At 41.5% G+C, this 23379-nt stretch overlaps 1 protein-coding gene across 6 annotated transcripts in view; it reads right to left on the bottom strand.

Annotated features, from left to right (window-relative positions):
* The window catches only part of CNGB3 (cyclic nucleotide gated channel subunit beta 3), a 105450-nt gene that overhangs the window by 47316 nt on the left and 34755 nt on the right, over positions 1-23379 (bottom strand). For all 6 annotated transcript variants that reach the window (XM_069957402.1, XM_069957404.1, XM_069957405.1 and 3 more), the window contains exons 5-10: positions 19707-19852; positions 17510-17734; positions 15481-15689; positions 11941-11991; positions 7629-7715; positions 2064-2128 (exon numbers count right to left, since the gene is read on the bottom strand). In XM_069957402.1, coding sequence (XP_069813503.1) covers positions 2064-2128; positions 7629-7715; positions 11941-11991; positions 15481-15689; positions 17510-17734; positions 19707-19852 — 783 coding nt within the window. The remainder of the gene's footprint in view (positions 1-2063; positions 2129-7628; positions 7716-11940; positions 11992-15480; positions 15690-17509; positions 17735-19706; positions 19853-23379) is intronic.

Below are 23379 nucleotides of genomic sequence, written 5' to 3'. Positions count from 1 at the left end.
TAAGCTCAGTAAATAAAATGCTAAAATTCATTATGTTTCAGTCACTTTCACACATATATAACATGCAAAATTTTTTTTATTGTGTGGTTGCTGCTTTTTTTTTTTCTAAAGCCCCTATTACATGGGCCAATTCAGAGGAGCAAGCAAGTGCCGACCTGTCAGGTCAGTGTTCACTTGCTCCTCATTTCCTGTAGATGGTGGTGTGAATACTTGCTCACCGGACAGTCTTGTACAGAGGGCACAAAAACCTTTGAAAACATGAGGATAAAGATCCTTCCAAAATATTAAAAATGGAATTGGCAGGCGCTGTTTGTTTGGGTTGTAATGACAAACTAATTGCACAATAACAACGTGTTTCTGGGTTGGAACAACGCCTTCCTCAGGTACAGTAGGTGCACATGAACTTACATATTATTTATTACATGATATTATGTGTCTCCCATGAGATCATAAAAGAGTATGGGAGGTTAAATAGACTTTATTTTTCTGTTTTTAGTTTGCAGTTTTTCCTCTGTAACCGGAGAATCCATTTTAAAGAAAATAGCCCCCTGTTGTGATATTAGCCTGCCTCTGATTACTACGAAGCACTCACTGAGCAACATAGGTGAAGACGCTTTATTCTTCTCCTCCATCTCGGTGGATCTAACTTGTTCCTGGAGCTTCACACTTACCTTGTACATTTACAATGATGGGTATATACAGCCATAAATCTATGGTAAGTGGTCATCATCATAAAAAGAATAGTCATGTAATGTGTGTAGTAATCATGTATTAATTAGTGTTGAGCGAGTACCATGTGCTACTGTACTGACACAGCTTACTGTACTGTCTGCTTGTGTTGTATGTGAATGAAATAGCTAGAGTGCCTGTAGCATTACACAACACCTTTAGGTCAAAGAGTCATTTCTTTGCAAGCATGCCTTCTGCCAGACAAGCTTGTGCTGATGTCACAGCTGTCAATCATCAGACAGGAGGCGTGCTTGCAGCAGAGGAAGAGATGAACGCAGAGAGACTACTTCATGACTCAGAGCTGCTGTGTAACACCCCAATGATTCTAGGTACTTTATTCACATACAGCACAGACAGCAAACACAGTTTATAATCTAAAAATATATTACACATGTTTAGAATGGGTAAGAAATCACTCTGCCAGATGCTCATAAAATTAGTATTAAACAATCTACCCTGCCTAATACATAGCCAAAAAGCTAAATATTAGACAGGTTTGGGAATGAGAACCCATCAACTTGCCTGACCTGTCCACTATAGTAAATACTTTTTTTTTATTTTTTACATAAAATAACAAATCTGAACAAACTTTACTTATAACTCTTCATTGGTAAATCCTCTGTTATTCCTTCTATAAATTTAAAAATAAATTGACAACTGGGTGTTACAATTTCTCATGTCAAAGGGGTGTGTCCATACACTCTCTGGTGTTGTTTGATCTTACTGGATAGAGTCAGAGTTTGCAGGGATGAGTAACACCGAGTTGTCAATTTTTCCCTAAATTCTAAGAGGAATAATAGATGAATGACACGATGTTGAGATTTAAAGGGGTTGTCCAGCGCTAAAAAAAACATGGCAGCTTTCTTCCAGAGACAGCACAGCTCTTGTCTCCAGGTTGGGTGTAGGTTTTGTAACTCAGTTCTATTGAAGTAAATGGAGCTTAATTGCAAACCACACCTGAACTGGAGACAAGAGTGGTGCTGTCTCTGGAAGAAAGTGGCTATGTTTTTGTAGTGCTAGATAATCCCTTCAAGTAAAGATGCTACAGACTTGTCAGGATTTTTTAAATATAATTTATTAATTATTTTATTAATTATTAATAATGATATAATTGGGTTTCTGCTCTCCCTAGGTTTGCGGAGATCCAGGGTGGCCATTTACATGGCAGGTCGAGTGAACTGATACACGTCATTCTTTCTTTCTTTCACATTTTTCTTCTAATTTCTTAAAATAAACTTAAGTTAGTTATCAGGAAGGTAATTTAGCGGCTGGTTTGCATTCCGCTGTGTAATAAATTATGCTTTTCTGGCAAGTTTTCACAGTTTGCGCCTCACCTGTAAATGTACGCTCTCTTGAGGACAGCTTCTAGTCGATCATTAAACTCAAAGAATGTGCTGTACTGGAAACAATAAGAAATGAAACAATTAGACCCACGCAAATAATCACACCGCACAAACAAAACCCCCGTCATGTGCAACAGGAAACTGGGACAAAGCTGGAAAACCTTTTGAGAAAAACACATCAAAATGTAAATAGGTTTCACTTTTGTTTCACATCTGAAGACAACATAAGTTGGGCCTCATCTGAAAAATATGGAAGGCTGAACATGAAAGTTTTTAATTTTTTTTTTTTATTTGGAGATGGTTTTGTGTTACAGGATTTGTCTGGTTAAAGGGATTATTCATATTGCAGAAAAAGTCCTACCTCTTCTGCTCTCTGGCGCTGCACGTCCTCCCTCTGACCATCTTGGATGATAACTTTTGAGACGGCAATGAGCAATAGCTGTCCAATGTTAGCTATGACGCAGGAAATAGGGCAGCTATTGGACATTGCATGGATTTATCCACACACAATGCCCACAACATTCTTCCGTCCTCCTCTTGCCTCTCCTAACGGTCAAAGAAAGGAAGTTCCATTCTTTGGAGCTGAAGAGGTAGGACTTTTCTGCTCTCTGGATAACCCCTTTAACTCCTCCTCCAGGAAGCTTAGTTTTCCTGTCATGACATTCCAAGAGTTGGAATATTTTTTTAAATTCTTCTCTGTTGACATAGCCATGTAAGGGCTAGTATTATGTGGGACAAGTTGCAGTTTTCAGTTTGTATTTATTATAACTTATTCATTGCCTACCTGTCATAAAAAAAAACTTCACAGGGGCATTGTTAGGAACTGGACAGCAGGGACAAGACAAGACAGTAAGCCCTGACGCTGAACCTACCAACTGTCCCTACCTACTTCCCTCAAATGGCCCTAAGCAGCCGCGAACAATCACAAAGATGTTCCCTATACTAGTATAGGTGCACACAGGACAAGACAGACAAACAAACACAATAAAGAATAGTCACAGTATAGTCACAATAATAAACAGTGCGGGTCACAACAATTGGGTAGCAAAAGTACAAAATCAAAATCCAGTAAACGTAGTCAAAGAAAAGGCAATATGGTCAGGGTCAGGCAGCAAGCAAGGGAGGTCAAAAATACAAAGGCAAAGATTCAGGAGACGCAAATAGACAAAGTCAATAACCAGCAATGAGAACACAGACTGGGGTTAGTTATATAGGAGGCCAGGGCTCTGATCCAGAACGTAATTGGACCATCCCCCTGATCCCCAAGCACAGACACCTGACAACAAAACAAATCCACTGGCAGCAAGACCTGTCAGTCACAGCAGAACCAAAACACAGATTAACCATGACATGGCCAGAAAGAATTCTGCAGGTGCAGTCGGGTGTGTCCACCAAACCAAGTAAGCAGATACACCATTGTTCAGACACTGCAAAACAAAAAGACAGGAACAGAATACAAAAAAATTCAGCGCCTTCTTGGCCGCACAGCTCGAACCGAGGGGCACATAACGCTCCGCAAAGATACAATCCTGACAGGCATGTTAAAAGTTTTAATTGGTTGGGGGTTGGTGCACGTCACTTCCTTATTGTTAATCATCTCCATCCAGCAACCCCAAAGACTTATAATGGAGACGTCTGGACTGAGATCATTGGGTAGTGAAATGGGCTACCGTGCACTTCTCCCAGTTTGTTCTCTTTATCGGTGGAGCTCTCAGCAACTGGATGGAACTGTTTGACAGCAAAATGTGCATTGGCTGGGACCATAGGGCTTTTTGTTCATTGTCTACCTTAAGCAACTTGGGCATTATTCATCTCTACTTTTGATTTCTGGGCTCCTTACATATGTGTTTGTACATGATTTTTTACCTTAGTTTTTGGAGGGGTTCATGCGTTTACATATTGTCGCTACTGTGTGATTCAGCTTAATTTACTATTCTGCAATATGCACCATGTATGACCAACACAGTGCTATATACTTACCCTCTGCTCTTCTGCTTTTTTGTATATATTAATGCCAGGCATTTGTTGGCTTTATTTTAGCACTTTTCCCTAAAAATAAATTTGTGTTGTCACATTGTGTAGAGGCTTGTTTTCTTAAGGGAAAACTTTTAATTAGCGCTGTCCAAAGCTAATGGCAAGTAAGCAAGAACTGTCAGAGTTCTGTATGGTACCAGTTCATACTTACAGCCACACACAAGGTCTTAAATCTATTATTGTAATTCCTCCTATTGTAAAATATCTAAATAACTCTGCCTGTAGATTTACCTAAATGTTACATGCACATTCTGAACAACGGCTGTGATTAGTACGGAACTTACGTTGTGCTGAGGGCTGAAGGAATCCTGGGCCGGAGTGTATACACATAGGGGGACATTTATTAAGTCCGGCGTTTTTTGTGCCGGACTTATAAATGGTTCCGCATCTCCGGCGCTACGGGGATTTATGTAGAGGCGGACTGCCTCTACATAAATCCCGTGCGCGTCGGTGCGCACACCCGAAAACCTACGCCAGCTGAGGACTGGTTTTAGGCGTATCTTTTTGCGGAACGGATGGTGAATCGCGCGGACTCTGAGTCCGCGCCCTCCGTTCCGACCCCTTCACACCCCCTCCCCGCCCCCCCCGGCGTACCCGGCGGAAAGTGCCGATTTGCGAATATTTTATGCGCAAATCGGCCATTTGTGCATAAAATAATGCGCAAATCTGCACTTTCCGCCTTAAAACCCCTGTACGCCCGTTGATACATGTCCCCCATAGTATACACTCCGGCCAGGATCCCTAGTGGCGACGTGAGAAACTGACATGTCAGTTTTTTGCAGCCGCTATTCAATGAATAGCGGCAGCAGAAAACCCTGTCAGTTCACACAATAGAGCAGGCGGCCCCAGGCCCGGCTGGGATAATCTTTTCTGAGCTGTTCAGTGACCCGGCCGAGTCACGCAATGGCCGGTCTCCAACGCCATGTGAACATGCAGCCACCGGAAATCAAATGCTGCATGCTCAGGTTTGGATAGACCCAAGCATGCTCGGCATTTGTTCATCTCTAGTACTGATCAAAATACTAAGTGGGAAAGCCTAAAAAGTATAAGGGCAGAGTCTGATGTAGCAGAAGCAGCAAAGCTAAGATACAACCCTGATGCAGTTGAAAATCATGTAGATATGCTACTCAATGCACTTTTAGGCTATGTTCACACTGCGTATGAGTCCGGCCGCATTTCATACATGCCGTACATGTGCGGCTGAAACTACGGGCGTGGGAAAAATCGACATGCGGCCGGATGTGTACGAACCGCGAACATACGCCCGTAGTACAGTTATGCTTCCCTAGCATGTTTCGAAGCGATCTGAAGCAGGTCATTTACTTGGAAATCTTCGCCCAGCACAATAAAACTCACAGAACCTTTTGGATCGAAAAATCAAGTTCAATTTGGCTGAAATAAGTACATTGTACGAGACCGCATGGAAATCCACGGCCATGAGTTTCAACATATCCGTCCTCAAACAATGGTCGTGTTCATTTTTCACGGCGCCGTATACGATCCGGCCGTAAGCTCATACGTAGTATGCATTGTGCGGGCGTATATCGTATACTTTCAAATGAACGCATTAACCTCGAAACTACGTGCGTATATTCGCGGTTCGCACTACGGACGGAAACATACGCAGTGTGAACATAGCCCTGTATATCGTACAGTATTCCTAGTGTTCCTAGCAGCAAATTGTCAGGCTTTTGTCTATTTTTTTGTCAACTTTTAGTAGACCGACACATTTACTAAAGGCATGTGTCCACAAATCCGACCAAGTTGGGTGTGTCATGGGTGTATCCTTTAAAACTTGCCACAACCTACAGGTTCACTGAGCAAACTGTCTTTTTTTAACGGATTTTATATTCTAAAAACAGCCACTCCTGAAGTGGCGGGATGGTCGGGTTTTAGTTTTTACCTGTGAAAAACCTTCCAGATTTACTAAGAACATGCGTCACATTAATGAACTTGGCGCAAAAAACCTGACACGACCAACAGCTTAAAATTAATACGTTGTTAGTAATTGAGGCCCAATATATATATATTTCTACATTATATCTATATATTTATCCGTTTGACCACTGCTTTTAGAGCAGAGTGATGGTCGGTAACCTGGACAGAGTTGCATATCAGGAGAAAGAGACAAGTTTGCTAAATTTACTGTATTAGGCTATGTCCACACAACGTATATTTTCGTAAAACCATGGCCGTTACACAACGGCCGTGATTATTAGGAAAATATACATTACCTTTCTGTCTATGGGATCCCTAGTGGCGCCGCAGACAACTGACATGTCAGTTTTCTGCGGCCGCTATTCAGTGAGTAGGGGCCGTAGAAAACCCTGTCAATGCACACTGTGGAGCGAGCGGATCCGGCCACTTGCTCCATAGCGTGCAGTGGAGTGTTCTGATGCGGGCGTGCACGGATGCGCCTGCATCAGAACTCTGCAGCCCGAAAGATCATCCTCCCCAGAGATCGGCCGTTTCGTGTCACGGGTCACGGAACGGCCGGTCTCTTACGCTGTGGGAACATAGCCTTAGCAAAAATATTTAACTGGACGAGCCCTACAAGTATAAAGGCCCTATTCCACTGAACTTTTTCGAACGATTATCATTCATAAAATCGTTCAAACGACCGCTCGTTAACGATATTCGTTCTGTGGAATAGCTGTAAACGAGCGAATGACAACAGCGAAATCGTCGTTGAGCCGTTCACTATTTTTTTCAACATGTCGAAAAAAAATCGTTGGTCTTTCAATAATAATTTGCTAATCTTTTCCCCACGTTTTAAACGACCATGTAACGATGCAACGACCGCAAAAGAATCGTTACACTACAGATATCGTTCACGTTCCCACACGTATTCTGTGTTATCGTTCGCTTAAAAAAATCGTTAAGTGCTCGTTAACGAGCGGTCGTTGGAGCGGGTCTATGAACGATACATTACTACGATACTACATTAGTTAAGATTAAGGGTGTTCATTAATGTTCACTCTGAGGAAAAGGGAAGGAATTAAGGAGGAAAATTTCTTCTTTTTCAAGTGGAATTTGAGCGGAAAGTGGAAATTCAAAGCACCAATGGCTTCTATGGGATTTCTCTAGTGGAATCCACCCAAAGAATATCAATTCTTTGGACGGAAAGCGGATTGAACAACAGATTAAACTCAATGGGAAATTGCTCTGTACATATTTTAAAGGCGGAATTTCAAGCGCAATATGGGTAAAATGAAGCGCAGATTCAGCTTGAAATTCCTCGCCTGTTCCTAAAAGAATAAAAAGAATATACATATGGCATCTCCATCTTCTTTAGACCGTTCTTCCTGTCAATCTGTATAGGTTTGTACTGCCCTCCAAGCAGAGCTGAGCGGAAACAACTCGGCACAATGCTGCACGCCTGTACCCCACCTGTCAGAACTTGTTCACAATGGTAGGTAGCGGATTTCTTTATTCTACAGATTCTACACATGACAAACATTTCATAAAGTACAATTAAAGCCTAGGCTAGCAGGCAGTCTATAAGCAGTCACATTAGATTACCTTTAACATCCTGTTCAGTCTGAACAATGGTCTGTAGCCGAAGATGACGTACAGGAGATCAAGTGGTATCACAGATGCTACATCAAGCTGTGAAACAACACAACACTGTTTAGAGCGCCAATTAAACCAAGCGGATGACATTCTGTTGATATATTTCTGATGTTCACACCGGCAGCTTCAGTCAATTCATTAACCTGTAAATGATCTGAAGAAGCCGCAATGATTTGCTCAACATCCCGCATCATTTTCATTAGTATTATCCCCTTAATTAGCTGTAAACATTTGTCGTTCAGGTCGCTTTCATATAGGGGGATATATAGAAACATATAGATGTAGATGTCCTTGGGATCTTATGGTGACCTAAGTTTCTATTAGTGGTCTGGGTAATATTGGGGCCATAATAGAGACCCGAAAATGTGATTATGTTATGGTCATATCACATATTGCGACCAATAGGGGTCTCACTGCTGACCTAACAAGGAGGTGGCAGCGCCTCAAAATGTGCTGCCCCTGTTTCTGAATACATACAACTTATTAAAAAGTGTATATCAGTGTATATCTTCTTGCAGGGGACTACAACTATATCACCAGCAGAGATCTGGTTGACACCATCTTCTTTTCTTGTGGAGGGTTCTTCACATATGGCATTCTAAATGCATTTATATTCTCACCTTGCAATGTCTTCAGTTGCTCTTCATGGGGGATGTATTAAAGGTGTAGTTCACAAAAAAAAATTATTTCAAATCAACAGGTGCCAAAAAGTGATTTTTAATTTACTTCTTTTAAAGAAATTTCCAGTCTTCCAGTACTTATCAGTTGTTGTATGTCTTGCAAGAAATTGTGTATTCTCTCCAGTCTTACACAGTGCTCTCTGCTGCCACCTCTGTCCATGACAGGAACTTTCCAGAGCAGAAGCAATAGAAACCTCTCCTGCTCTCCAGACAGGAAAGAATACACAACTTCCTGCAGGACATACAGCAGCTGAAAAGTACTGGAAGACTTGAGTTTTTTTTTTAATAGAAGTAAATTACAAATCTTGGCACTTTCTAGCACCAGTTGATTTGAAAGAAAAAAAAGTGAACAACCCCTGTAAGATCGGTGGGGGTTTGAGAAACTAGAACTAATTTCCATGTAATATGAAAGAACAATATTATCTTCATAGTTTCCATGGCTTTTTTTTTATGAACTACCCCTTTAAAGTTGTTGCTGATGCAAACATTGTTTTTTTTTTGCCTCTATTCCCTGTTTGGTGCAGAGGGGGCGTGTCCTCCTGCACCTGATTTATCGTGATTTACACCTATTTGTAAATCATGGGGGAAATCTGCGCCAGCTCGTTGGCATAGGTCTCTGAGGCTTTATATGCACCTCTCAGTTAATCTGGCACAGAACACGTGGTAGGAATTAGTAATGCCAGACTAGATAAATGCCCCATTATCTCTTGTCAGCAGCCGACAGTGTTATTTTTGGCTGGTCTTCCTGAGATCTGTTCCCTCTCTACTAGGCCTTGCTCCCACTAGCCAGAATCCTGCTCCACACTGATGAGGGGCAACATCCCGAAACAGCTGTCTGTGGATGTATACCTTGCTTTGCTATTTCCCTGGTCATGTCCTTAGACTCGTAATTTAGTCGCATATTGACTGAAAGGGCCCCTTAATATAGTGGTTTTGGTGGTCTTAAGGAGCCACCCCTTTGTCAGGACATTTGTAACTTTTAGATATCTTCCATAGTCCTTGTTGGTTGCCGCGCTGTAAGCGGGGAGATTTCCGCTTCAGTTTTGGTGCACTATGCTGTTGAACAGGTAAGTCCTGAGCGACGTCACTGTACTGAGTAGCATGTGAAACAAACAAGACTCATACGCATTTCAGTGAATACGTTAATCTTCATCAGGGGTAATTCTTCTCCTTGAAGAGAGAATCAAATCAGTGTCTTATAGGCCATACAATGTTTAACTGGGAAAAATATGCTAAGTAACCCTCCTCCAGAAGGGATACAGCTTGTTCTCTGGTGCTACCTATGTTTGATCCCCTTAAGCACCTTGACACATGACAGATGATTATTAATCAAGCCGCACTTTCCTCCTAGAGATGAATAGTACAGAGCTATAAGAAAAGATGTTCCAATAGAATTTATTTAAATGTACAGGTCAGGAGAGGACACGGATCATCTGTATTATTCAGGGAAATATAAAATCTTGCTTTCATTGGTTGCTTACTTTGGCATTTTAATGGAGTTTAGATATGTTAATGATATTTAATTTTCACCTTTCTTTTAGCTTGTTTTAACAATTTTCTTTTCAGTTGTTACTGTCAACAATCAGGCTGGCTGCTATTGCTATTAGATGTGTAATTCTAATTGATTATTAACACATGAACATCTGTATGTTAAGATGTGAATAGTCAATAACAGACTGAATAATCAGGTTTTATTTATTAATCTACCGTGTCACCATTGATATACAGGAGTTAATGGGTCGGGCCTCGTATATGTACTGTCAAGTTAAGGTTGATGCAGGTCCAAAGGCAGAGGCGTAGAAATGGCTGGGCCCTATAGCAAACTTTTGATGAGGCCCCCCCTTCCCTACCGACCACTAAGTCTTCAAGTCTAGTCATAACTGCAATCGGTTTTAGGATTGCTTGCAGTTAAAGGGATATTTGAAGAACCAGGTAGGCTCGCTTGGACACCTGGTGCTGCAAATGAAGACAGCTCAGGGGGCCCAGTGTATAGCAGTAGGGACAAAGGGGCCCCCTGAAGCAGCGGGCCCCATAGCAGCCGCTATGGCTGCTACGGTGGTAGTTACGCCCCTGTCCAAAGGTGTGTACAGTATATTGGCAGAAGATATTTCTAATAGTATGGATAGGAAGAAAAACAGTGATTATTATAAGGCTGCCATAATGACCAATGTTATAAATCTCTCTAATAGTGAGAGTACCAGTTAGAGTTGAGAGAACTTTGAGCATGCTCGGGTTCATCCGAGTTTGAGTAACAGTGGCTGCTGAATTTGGATGCAGTCCTAAGGAGTCCTGGAAAACATGGATAAAACCTATGGCCTTTGGCTGTATCCATGTTTTCCAGGCAACATTAGGGCTACATCCAACTTCTGCAGCCATTGGTAATCAAATGCTGCACACTTGGGTTTGGATGAACCCAAGTGTGCTCAAAGTTCCCTCAACACTAATCAGAATGTTTTTCTTTTACTTTGCTATCTTTGCCAAAATTGAGAATGCCACAATTGGGACATTTTAGGACCACATGAGACCACCTGTGGTGTCCCACTAAGGGTGTTACTGTTGTTCATACCCTTTGCAAAAGTCTGTACTTTTTGTGGTCTTATTGCAGCCAAAGTAGTATTTAGAGATGACCACTAGATGTTGCTATATTATATGTGGAAGTTGCACAGCTGAAGTGTTTCAAAGGTTTATTGTGTTTGTGTGGACCAGTAGGATCTTTATTTTCTTCTGTCCTATCACCTCTTCTCTCAGTTCTTCTGTTGCACTCTTTCCACCCAACCACAGCGCACCTTACATGCTGAATAGGAAGTGAGTCACACGAGAGACAGGAAAAGTAGTAGTCTTAGTCAGTACCTTGCATGGGTATGACGCAGGAAAGTGCTCTGTTACAAACTTCTCGCTCAGTGCCTATATCCTGCATGATGCAGGAGAGGATTAGCCAACAGATCACCTTAACCCACGACGTGGACTAGGAGATACAAAAGTGCAGGAAAGAATCCACTAAAAAGCCAAAGAGCTAGGAACTGATCCGGGTGGAGCAAAGTTTCTGTAAAAGTCTGTGAACTCCATCTCGCAGCGCGAGTGTCCGCCAGGAAACCCTCAGCACTCTGCTCATCCCAGTTAACAAGGTCTGTGGCCTGTGTCCCCCATTAGTACGGTTCAGCCAACACTAGTGGGCATAAGGTGGTGTGAAGACTCACAGGCACAGGTCAATACACAGGCACAGGTTTTTTTCTCATTCTTCTTCTCCTAAAAGTATTCTTCTATATACTCCACACACATTATTACTTGGGTTGAGACTCTCACGGAACCCTCCTCTCCACTACGCTACCTCAGTACAACTTTACCAACACTACTACATGCTACTCAGCACTTATCCATACAACTTGCTGATGGCCAAACTTGCTGCTTACCAACAAAATGTTAAGGTGTAGGAGGTTCTATGCTTCTATTTGTAGCAGGTTCTTGATGACCTTTAGGAAAGGTGGATTATCCAAAAGAAACTCAAGCCCCATCTCTCCTGGCTACCTGTTCCCTTTATGGTTTATATACCTGTAACTAACAATTATACAGAGGTTACTTACCCGGAACTTTGCAGATTCCCAGTAGTTTTTCCTTGTTTGTTTTCTTTCAGTCTAATTAGAGAAATATATATATGTATTTTTTTATTAGCTTGATATCATTGAGTAATTTCAATCAAATTCAATGCAAGCCTGTTTGCTAAAGCTTAGGTAGATGGGGGCTATAAAATCCTCATAGTTTATGCTGCCCAGAATGTGCTCGGCAGGATGCAGATGGGTGCCCTAGGTTGGTTTGGAGTGAAGGTTGCATCTTGTAGCTTTAACTGTTCAAATGATCTAGGTTTTCTATAGGGAACCTGTAACATTGAAAATTCTGTCCAACCTGCGGGCAACATGTTATAGGTTAGGAGTAGCTGAGCAGATTATCATACACATGTAGAAACATATTAATATTCAGTATAGCTAGTAATTTACTCACCTAAATCTCTGCTCATTCTAAACTACCATCTAGGCTGGGTTCACACTACGTATATTTCAGTCAGTATTGTGGTCCTCATATTGCAACCAAAACCAGGAGTGGATTAAAAGCACAGAAAGGATCTGTTCACACAATGGTGAAATTGAGTGGATGGCCGCCATATAACGGTAAATAACTGTCATTATTTCAATATAACAGCCGTTGTTCTAAAATAACAGCAAATATTTGCCATTAAATGGCGGCCATCCACTCAATTTCTACATTGTGTGACCAGATCCTTTCTGTGTTTTCAATCCACTCCTGGTTTTGGTTGCAATATGAGGACCACAATACTGACTGAAATATACGTAGTGTGAACATAGCCCTAAAGTGTATGGCTAGCCTAAGGGTATGTCCACACAGGGCAGATTTGTTGTGGATATTGCTACATCAGAAAAAAATTCTCTATACAGTATGTTTCTGCCTTCTGAGGCATCGATATGTCAACACCCTGTAAAAACTGGGCACCAATGTCTCTGTGCAAGAATTGGTATGCACCCCATTTGACTCTATGGCTGGAAGGTAGTCAGCTGGTGACTACGTTTGGGTCATTTTCTGCATGTATACGAGTTTGCACTCATAGGGGGAGATTTAACAAACACGGTGTAAAGTGAAACTGGCTCAGTTGCCCCTAGTAATCAGATTCCACCTTCATTCCTCACAGATTGGAAAATGAAAGGTGAAATCTGATTGGTTACTAGTGGCAACTGAGCCGGTTTTACTTTACACCATGTTTGTTAAATCTCCCCCATAGTAGACGTTTCGGCTGGGATTCCATCCGGCCACACGAAAAACTGACATCTCAGTTTTCTACGGCCGCTATTCATTGAATTGTGGCCGCACAGACATGTCAGTTCACACAATGGAGAGTGCGGCTCCGGCCTCAGGCTCCATTGTGTGCAGCGGTGAATTGGGATGCAGGGGCGCACTGATGCGCCTGCATCCCAATTCAACAGAAATTATGATCACCCGGCCGGTACTCCAGTGAACATGGCCTCAAGGTGATAATGTGTTCCATTCAGGGCCGGCGTCAGCACCCGGCTAAGTAGGGCAAATGCCGGGGCCCACAGCTCCTCTAGGGGCCCACTCCCGTTTGTTACTACATTTTTTTTGTTAGTAAAAAAGAAAAAAAAGTGTAGTAACAAAGGGGACTGGGCCCCTAGAGGCCGCATGTGACAGTTAGGGGCCCGCCGATCCATACTGGGGCCCCCGAGCACCTGTCTTCCATCACAAATCTTCCCTACAGCCGAGTAGGAAAGAGGACCTTTGAGTCTGAAGGACCTTTGATGATGTCACGGGTCATGTGATCGGACACATGACCTGATAGAGGGCAGCAGGTAGGCTCTGCAAACTAAGTGTCCTGTATGTGCTGGTTCTTCTACTTGTTTTGTGTATAGAGGTCCTGCTGTAATATATCTATATCTATTACAGCAGGATATGTATATATATATATATATATATATTACAGCAGGACCTCTATACACAAAACAAGTAGATATCTGTATCTATCTATCTATCTATCTATCTATCTATCTATCTATCTATCTATCTATCTATCTATCTATTTCCCTATCTCCTATCTATCTATCTATCTATCTATCTCCTATCTATCTATTATCTATCTATCTATCTATCTATCTATCTCCTATCTATCTATTATCTATCTATCTATCTATCTATCTATCTATCTATCTATCTATCTATCTATCTATTTCCCTATCTCCTATCTATTATCTATCTATCTATCTATCTATCTATCTATCTATCTATCTATCTCCTATCTATCTATCTATCTATCTATCTATTTCCCTATCTCCTATCATATGAACATGGTAAGACCTCTAGTTCTCCTATATTCAGGCCCTGCAGTGATATACAGTGTGTGTGTGTGTGTGTGTGTGTGTGTGTGTATATATATATATATATATATATATATATACACACACACACACACTGTATATCACTGCAGGGCCTGTATATAGGAGAACTAGAGGTCTCACCATGTTCATATTATAAATAAATAAATATATATATATATATATATATATATATATATATATATATATATATATAATGCTGGTGCTGCTAGTTCTCTAGTATACAGCTCCTGCTCTGTGTGTGTGTATGTATATATATACACACACACACACACACACACAGAAGGAGCTGTATACTAGAGAACTAGCAGCACCAGCATGATATATATATATAATCCTGTGACTGGGTCTGGCTCCTCCAGAGTCCTGACTACTGCAGAGATCAGGAGATACAGGAGGAGAAAGATATGCAGCAGCCGCATGTTTCTTCTGCTGCAAATCTTTCCTCGCCTGTCTCTCCATGATTTGCTCCTCAAAGGGGCCCGCCGAGGCTCTGTCGCCCAAGGGCCCACAAAAAGCTGGAGCCGGCCCTGGTTCCATTAACATCAATGGGAAATTGGCTGGCAGTGCACGCACCATATAAACAAATAATGGCCATAATTGATTACGACTGTCAAAATAATAAACGTGCTCATTATTTATTTAGCAAAAAATGGCTTTTTTATACCTGTTGTTTTATTTTAACTGAAAATCACAGCTGTACTTTTCTTTTATTTTACTGTGTGAGAACATAGCCCTTAATTTGAATGGTCAATATGCCCCCAACCCCATACTTACCCCATCCTACTGCCGGTCCCGACACGGAGAGTGCTTTCCTATGGATGTTGGACTCATCTCCGCTCATTTGTAAATTGAGTGCGCAGATGGCATGGGGAGTGGGAACGGCAGGATGGGTTAAGTATGGAGGGCCGTATCCAGAGGTAGGGTGGGTTTGGGGGGGGCCATCAGACGTTGATGGGTGAATAATTCAAGCACCTTTTTCACTTGAACCGTAGTGCCGCCTGTTCTTTGCTGATTAGTAATAAGAATATTGTATATGTATATAGTGCCAACAAAGTCTGAAGCATTTAGAATTTTCCTGTTCTCCTCGCAAACTTTAGTTTTGCCCCATAAGGTCAAGAAAATCCATGAAACATTAAATGACTTCTATAGAGATTATTTGGGAGACACCATTTTGTCTCTTTTCTTTTTTTACTGTGTTATACTTACTACTATATCACCTCCTTTTATAAACTGGAGACGTGGCTGGAAGACGAAAATATCCAAAAGATAACAAGCGTCACACGTATAATCAATGATCATCCAGTACAACAGGTTGTCAGAGGTTTGATATGGAAATACACATCGCAGCGGAATAAACCAGCAGTTCCAGTTGAATGACAATGCAACAATCAGCAGCCAGAACAGATATAATGGATCTAGGAAAAAAACACAATGTTCATCTACAATGTGCAAGTGTCGGGATTACTCAGGTAACAGTTTTGACACTTTGTGACCTTGCTAGTCATCGCCAATAACAATACGTTTTACAGGTGGCTATTTTATAAATTGTCAAAGATAGGTGAACATAGGAACGTATATGTGTATAATGTGCTGAGGGTGTCAGAAGAAAAAAAAAATCTTTGGTAGTCTCCTGATTTGGAAATCAGTGACACCTTATATTAGTGATATATATATATATATATATATATATATATTATGTACAACTATATATATATATATATATATATATATATATATATATTCGGAGAACGTTGCAGAACCCAAACATATCAATATCAAACAATTCAGCAAGTCCACTCAGCAATAAACATTTAAATATATATATTTATTATATAAAATGTGGTTTTTGTATATCTTTAGATGTCCTGTATGTTTTCCTCTTTGTATATCTTGTTTACTGATTTCTTTTGATATAATGGGGCTTATTTACTAACGTGTTCCCGTTTTGGTTTTTGTCCATTTCCCAGTCAGTTTGGTGTTCCAACATATCTACTAAAGGTGTGTGGCACAATTTTTCCAAAAACCTGTCAAATCTGTAACTTTTATTCAAAACCCACCAAGTGGGTCACATGGGAGTGTCCTTTAAAACCTGCCACAACTGACAGATTTACTAAGCAAATTTTTTGACAACCACTTTTAGAGTGGCGGGATGGTTGGGTTTTAGTTTTGTCCTGTTAAAAACCTTCCAAATTTACTAAGGGCATACGCCACATTAATGAATTTAATGCAAAACAACAGATACAACCGACAGCATAAAGACTTTAAAGTGTTAGTAAATCAGCCCCATTGTTTACTTATGTGACAGACAAAAATATTAGAGTTATAGAGATATATATACAGTATATAGAGTTTTTCTTCTGTTGGATTCCAATAATTATATGCTAAAATTATATTAACCCATATCTTGATAATACACCCTAGGGCTATGTTCACACTACGTAAAACTACGGCCGCAGTTCTCGCCGCAGAACTACGGCCGTACTTTTGAGGGGGTGGAACATAGCCTTATTTTCAATGGGATCCCGGCCGGAGCGTACAGACATCGTATGCGCTCCGGCCGGGATCCCATGCGGCGCCGGAAAAAACTGACGTGTCAGTTCACACAGTGAAGCTCTGATGCGGGCGCACGCTGATGCGCCCGCACAGAGGTCCGCGGCCGGAAAGATCACCCGGCCGGTACTTATGTACCGGCCGGGATGATCTGGGCTGAGACCGGCCGTTCCGTGACCCGGCCGGGGTCACGGAATGGCCGGGTGTTCATGTAGTGTGAAAATAGCCTAGAACTATTGCGTCAGATGTATGGCACCCATTGCAATTTCTAGAGTTTATGGTATATATTTGATATTGAGACTGTACTGAGCATGAACGTGCACCGTGTTTACTGTTGAGTAGACTTGCTGAATTGTTCGGGATTGGCAACAGTCTCCAAACCCGAACGCTAGGCATTTTACTTCCGGTGTCTGGAGAAATTGGATGCCACCCTAGGTCTACCAGGAAAACATGCATATGTTTTCCTGGGTCCCCTGGCACTGCACCCAACTTCTCCTAACATCAGGAGTCAAATGATGAGTGTTTGGGGTCGGAGAACGTTGCCAAACCCAAACAATTGGGCAAATCTGCTCAACATGAACCATATCTACAAATAAAAGGTTCACGTAAAAATCTTTTAGTCTAAAATGACCTTAAGGCTTTAACAATGGTTAAGATTTCCAGACCCTAAAACATCAAATCCTACTTGTATATCCATCAATGGAGTCAGGGATCTTCAATTTGCTTAAGTACTTTTTCAATGGACGTCTCTTAAATTTGCAGCAGAGCATATCACAGTACGGTTCTTCTTCAGCTTCTGGTTGTGCTCCCTTCTCAACATCCTTATCTTTTTCAGTCTTTTCTTCTTCTTTAGGAGGTGGTGGTGGTGGTGGTGGCGGCGGGGGTGTTGAAGGTTTCTTTTTAACTGGAGCTGTAAAAGGAGTATCTACTGTAATATCACGCAGTCCTACATGCTTATTAGTATGGTTATCTAGTATGGCCTTGCTTCCCTAAGGGTCCTATTTCACTTAGTAATTTTTGATGATTTATGACTAACGATAAATGATCGCAAACGAGATTGTTTATCATTAACCTGAAATTATTCACCATATTACACAGAATGATGGTTGTAAGTTACGATCGTTACTATGATTGTTATTGCGATCGTTACTATGATCGTTTATTCCTTCTGGTCCCAGCAAAACAATGAACAATGTGCAATTACACTGAACGATTAGTGAACAAATGCGGAACTTGAGCGAACGAATGTGGAATTACAGTGAACGATTAGCAAACGATTAGTGAACAATTTGCGATAATTTTAGGTTCAGAGCTAAATCAACGATCAATGACATACGAACGTTTTTTTTGATCGTTGCCTGCAATTACACAGAACGATTATCGTTTAAATTCAAACAATATAATGATTTTTCACACAATAATCGTATAATAGGGCCCTAAGACTACTTATAGAAGGCATCTAGGTTTCAAAAAAGTTCTTGGTCCCACAGTATCCTGGCCATGGGTATGCCAAAAGAACAACCTACTGGCATACATTTGCCTATTAAGGGCCCATTTACACAGAAAGATTATCTGACAAAGATTTGAAGCCAAAGCCAGAAACAGACTATAAACAGAGATCAGGTCATAAAGGAAAGACTGAGATTTTTCCTCTTTTCAAATCCATTCCTGGCTTTGGCTTCAAATCTTTGGCAGATAATCTGTCTGATAATCTTTCTGTGTAAATGGACCCTAGGGGGAATTGATCATCGCATATGCTGCTAGAAGTTTTTTATATTCTCTGATCGGTGTGTCACCATGCTGATTCAAGTCGTGTCCTTTGGAGCACCATTCTTCAGATATGTCCGTTTTTCAGTATATTTTATTTAGCAGGTCGGGTACACTGGAGGCAGGCTGATCCCCCAGTGCACCAATGGACTCCTCCCCCAGTGCACCAATGGACTCCCATTGTGTTCCGCCTCACATGAATAGAATGAGGTGCAACAATGGATTTTTACAATAAAAAGGTGACAACATATAGATTAGATCAGGTCAATCACAGTAGATGATGGTCAGAGCTCAACCTCCCCTTTCTGCACAACGGCCACTTCAAAGGCCACAGAGCATGCATAGAAAGTTGTTCCATGGAAGTTAATAAAGTCAGCTTCAGCCTATTGTATCCTATGTCCAAGGGGTTTGCTTTAAAAGCATATCTCTATGTGCTGCGTAGAGAGCTCAGGCAATATGGCTGTCCTCATACTAATATACAAAAAAATCAAGTATAAGAATTACAATCAGAAAACACAAACAGATTAGGACATGTGTCTGATGATCGGTATAAAAATCTAGATGACACATTTCTAAATATTCAAACATTTTATATTGGAGACAATTTGGGGACTTTTTGTTTAGTATTGGGGGTTACATTGTATGGTCCACTTGTCTTAGTTTGGTAACAAAAAAATAAAACATTGGTTCTCAATGCACAAATGATTTTTCTTTTTGATGCAAATATTTAAAGGGGTTATTCGGTGTTAGAAAAACACGGCCACTTTCTTCCAGAGACAAAACCACTCTTGTCTCCAATTTGCGTGAGGTTTTGTAACTCAGTTTCAATAAAGTGAATGGAGCTTAATTGCAAACCACAACTGACCTGGAGACAAGAGTGGTGCTGTCTCTGGAAGAAAGAAGCCAGTTTTTAGATCAACCGGCGAATAGGGGAGAAGTGATTTTTTTTCCCTGGACAACCTCTTCAAAGCTCATAGATCATTGGGTTTTGGGCACTGCCTAACAATTGTCGACACTAGTTATATTGCTCTACTATTCACACTTGTATAAATTGCAATCTGATGGCTGAATGGATCTAATACCATACTCTAAACCAGTAATACCCTATAAATTACTTGTTGTGGGGCTTGGCTCTGCCGATGAACTGTCCGCATCAGCCAGTTTATCCTTGTAATGGCTGGTTCTCTCCCGCATGCGTCTGATAAGGTCAATGATTTGGGCTTCTGCTTTTTCGCTGTTGATACTTGTCTCATCTTTTCCTCTGTCAAACCAAATAAAGAAAAACTCATAGCAGTCACATAAACAAAGTCACATAAAGCAACAATAAACGTAATAAAATATTAAATAAAAAAATAATAAATAAAATAATTTAAGCAATTAAAGGGTTTTTCCTGCAAAGCACACCGATGAAATTCGAGAAGAGGTGAGCCACAGAACGATGCCCAAGAGTAATGTGTAATGGAAAAGGAGAAGACTTTGATGTAATTGTAGCCATGTATACCATGAACTCCTCCTGTATTACACATCTCCTCAGATTGATTAAGGGCCGGTCCAGTCCTGAAACATGGAGCTGTAGTCAATAAAATTGACATCTAATGATATTTGAGCGCTTGTGTCTTGTTTCTCCCAGCACCTCCAGAGGATTCCCTCTCACTACTGTTATGATCTATAAACCAAAACTAGAACATTCCATCATTTATCATCTTCTCCACAATAGAGTCTCGTTGAATTTTATGACATGTCAATCATTCTCAAGAACAAGGATTTCCCATTTGCCATATTTATTGTAAGTGATATATTAGGAAAACCTTTAAGCCCTTCATGACTAGGAGTGTTTGGGGTCTCTTTGACTGGAGCATAATTTGATGCTGCTTCAAGGGTTGTTTGACTCCTGGGACCCCCTTTGATTATAAGAACGGGTATCCAAATCTCCCCTTTGAATTGGAACCCGCACACTACCATTCTCTTCATTGTGAATTTTATTGTGGGTAGCTTCACACGTACCAGATCGCAGCGGATCTGCGGCAGATTTGATGGTGCAGATTTGATGCTGTGTTCATTCATTCAGTCAAATCTGCTGCGGATCCGCAGCAGAAAATCCGCTGCCGTAGGGTACGTGTGAAGCTACCCTGAATTTGAATGGCATCTCGGGAGAACCGGGGGTACAGCCGGCAGAAGTATAAGGGGAAGATTTAGCAAGACCGGCATACTTGAACGCCAGTCTTTAATTAGGCCCTGTCTCCTTTTCCCTGGTCAAACTCACTAAGAGGTGTGTGCCTAAGGGTACTATTACACGGAACGATAATCGCCGAAATCGGCCCGATTCTGCCGATTATCGCTTTGTGTAATAAATACAACGATCAGCCGATGACATGATCATCGGCTAATCGTTGATATAGGTTAGAACCTATATTTGTCTGGCGCCGACCGAGCACCGCTACGTGTAATAGCGGTGCACGGCCGGCGACTGACTGTATACATTAACTATCCACGCGCAGGACCCTGGGAGAAGCGGACCGCAGGAGCAGCCCTGGAGCGTGGATAAAGTATATAGTTTAAGCAAGGGCTGCAAGGACATCGGTAACAATGTCCCTGCAGCCCTTGTTAAACGATTATCAAGCCGTGTAATAGGGCCAGTTAACGAGCGCCGATCTAGCAGATAGGTGCTCGTTTACAGGTATTATCGGGCCCCCATCGGCCCGAGGAATTCCACCCTAAGAGGCGTGTGCTAAAGCTTTGGCTATCCAGGCATGTTGGCAGTTGTAGTTTTGCAACAACTGGGAAACCAAGGTTCCCTACCCCTGAGCTAGAGGCACTAAAAATTTGTCAATGACCCCCAAAAAGAGGCTGGCTAAATATTGAAGGCCAGTTACCTGCACAAATTAATGGTGCAGTGGCCTTTTAAATTTGCATCAGCATCAGCCGAGAGCAGACAAACATGAGAGGATCGGGGGAAGATGCAAGGCGCCAGGGACACAAGTGTTGCTGCTGACCACAAAGTGGCTCGCGGCCATGGCCATCGAAACAGAAGATGAATAGAACTTAATCACAAATAGATCTCACCTCTTTCGGCATTGGTGGCCAGGGCATAGAACAGCATGACAGAGACCTAAGGTATGATTCCACTCCCTTCCTAACTACTTTATGGAGCTGTCAGCAGTTCCGATAGCCAAAAACTGCTGACAGATTCTCTTTAAGACTCTGAACTATTTCCTTCCATTCTATGTACTTTCCCTAGTTTTACGTTTGCAAGTTTCTTTGACAAGTTGCGCATAAAAGTAATTCTATATAAGAGACAAAGTTGGAAGAGACCTTCAGGTGGTAATGTAATGAGTGGGTCCGAGTGATGGAGCTGTCAGATTCCCCTCTATTGGATATTCTATTCCTCCGTTCACATCCTATTTGCTTATAGAGTAAAACTCAATTAGCAGTTCTTTTCATTCCTCCTCACCATTGCTATTGCATCTATCCTTTTTACGGGAAATTGTTCATAAACGGCGGCTTTATGTTGACTGTAAGCCTTGCAGGTTCATTTATCATACACTTAAGTCTGCACTGGATGAACAAACTATATTAAATGCGGTTGTAAGTGCCCTAACATGCTCTCAAGTGGCGGCATAAAAATGAATGAAAACACCATATGTCATGTATTGAAGATTAAATGCACAATTGCTCTCAATCTAGGACAAGATCCTCCTTTAGGAAAATGTTTGGAGTACATGATAGCATGGGAATAATTTTCTAATAAAACTCTCAGGCACTTGTATGATCAGAAAAGACACTTGTTGTAATCTCATACATAATTCAGCGATCAGTAGAAAATAGAACAATACTCTAAGGTGCTTGGCACATATTCATAGCTATCCACTCCGCTCAGTATTTTACTCCAAACAGACAACAGAAGAATAGGAAATCTCTGGTGGGAAGAACGGAGATTTTGTTTTCACTGCCATAACTGGTAAATGGATTAAACACATCCATCAGACAAGAAGGATGGGAATTTCATTGCCGCAAAGTTCAATTTTAGATTAAAACTTTATCTACACTTTATTATACTTGTACGAAACAAAAGGAGAGCTAGATGGGCAAAGTGCAAGAACACAAAAGATCGCTGGGAAAGTAATAAAGCCGTCTGCATGGTAAGAGGTGGATATCATCTGTAGGGAAAAGGATGTTTTCCTCCAGTTCATGTATAGGGATTAGGGGCGTAGCATGCCAGGATATATGCCATGAGTGCTGGGTGTAGGTTGAGTGGCATAACCCCTATGGGCCTCAGATGGTGACTTTCTGACTGGGAGGATATGGCACTGAAAGAAATGCATACACAGTTAGTTTTTGATGCTGGACTCAAGAAGGTCTTACTCACAAAAGGCACTTATGTTTGGGTGGGGAGACTTAGGGACATCACTTCTTGGCCCCTTTGTTCTTAGAGAGATAAGTTACCACCAGAGTTGCCTGGATGCAGCTTACCCCTTTCCATAGAGAACATAGGAATGTTTGGCCGTGTCACAGATTCATGCTTATGGGGATGGGGATGAAAGAGATAACTGTTGGCCCGAACGAATGTTCGTCCGGCAGTTATTGAAGGTGTATGCCCACCTTTAGCCTCTTGCTCAAAGGCCTACTCGATATATTAATGGGCTCCTGATCCAAGAGCTCCTTACTTCCAATGCCTTGTCACATTTGTAGGCACAACCCTCCAGCAATTGCTCTTACTACGCTTGAGCAGCGTCCTTAAGGGTACAAACCCACTTGCCAGATCTGCAGCGAGTCTCCTTGCTGCGTTTT

This window comes from Dendropsophus ebraccatus, chromosome 2 (genome assembly GCF_027789765.1).
Source record: "Dendropsophus ebraccatus isolate aDenEbr1 chromosome 2, aDenEbr1.pat, whole genome shotgun sequence".
NCBI classification, from domain to species: Eukaryota; Metazoa; Chordata; class Amphibia; order Anura; family Hylidae; genus Dendropsophus; species Dendropsophus ebraccatus.
The sequence above is the reverse complement of the archived record's forward strand: the minus strand, read 5'-3'. Positions and strand labels throughout refer to the sequence as shown.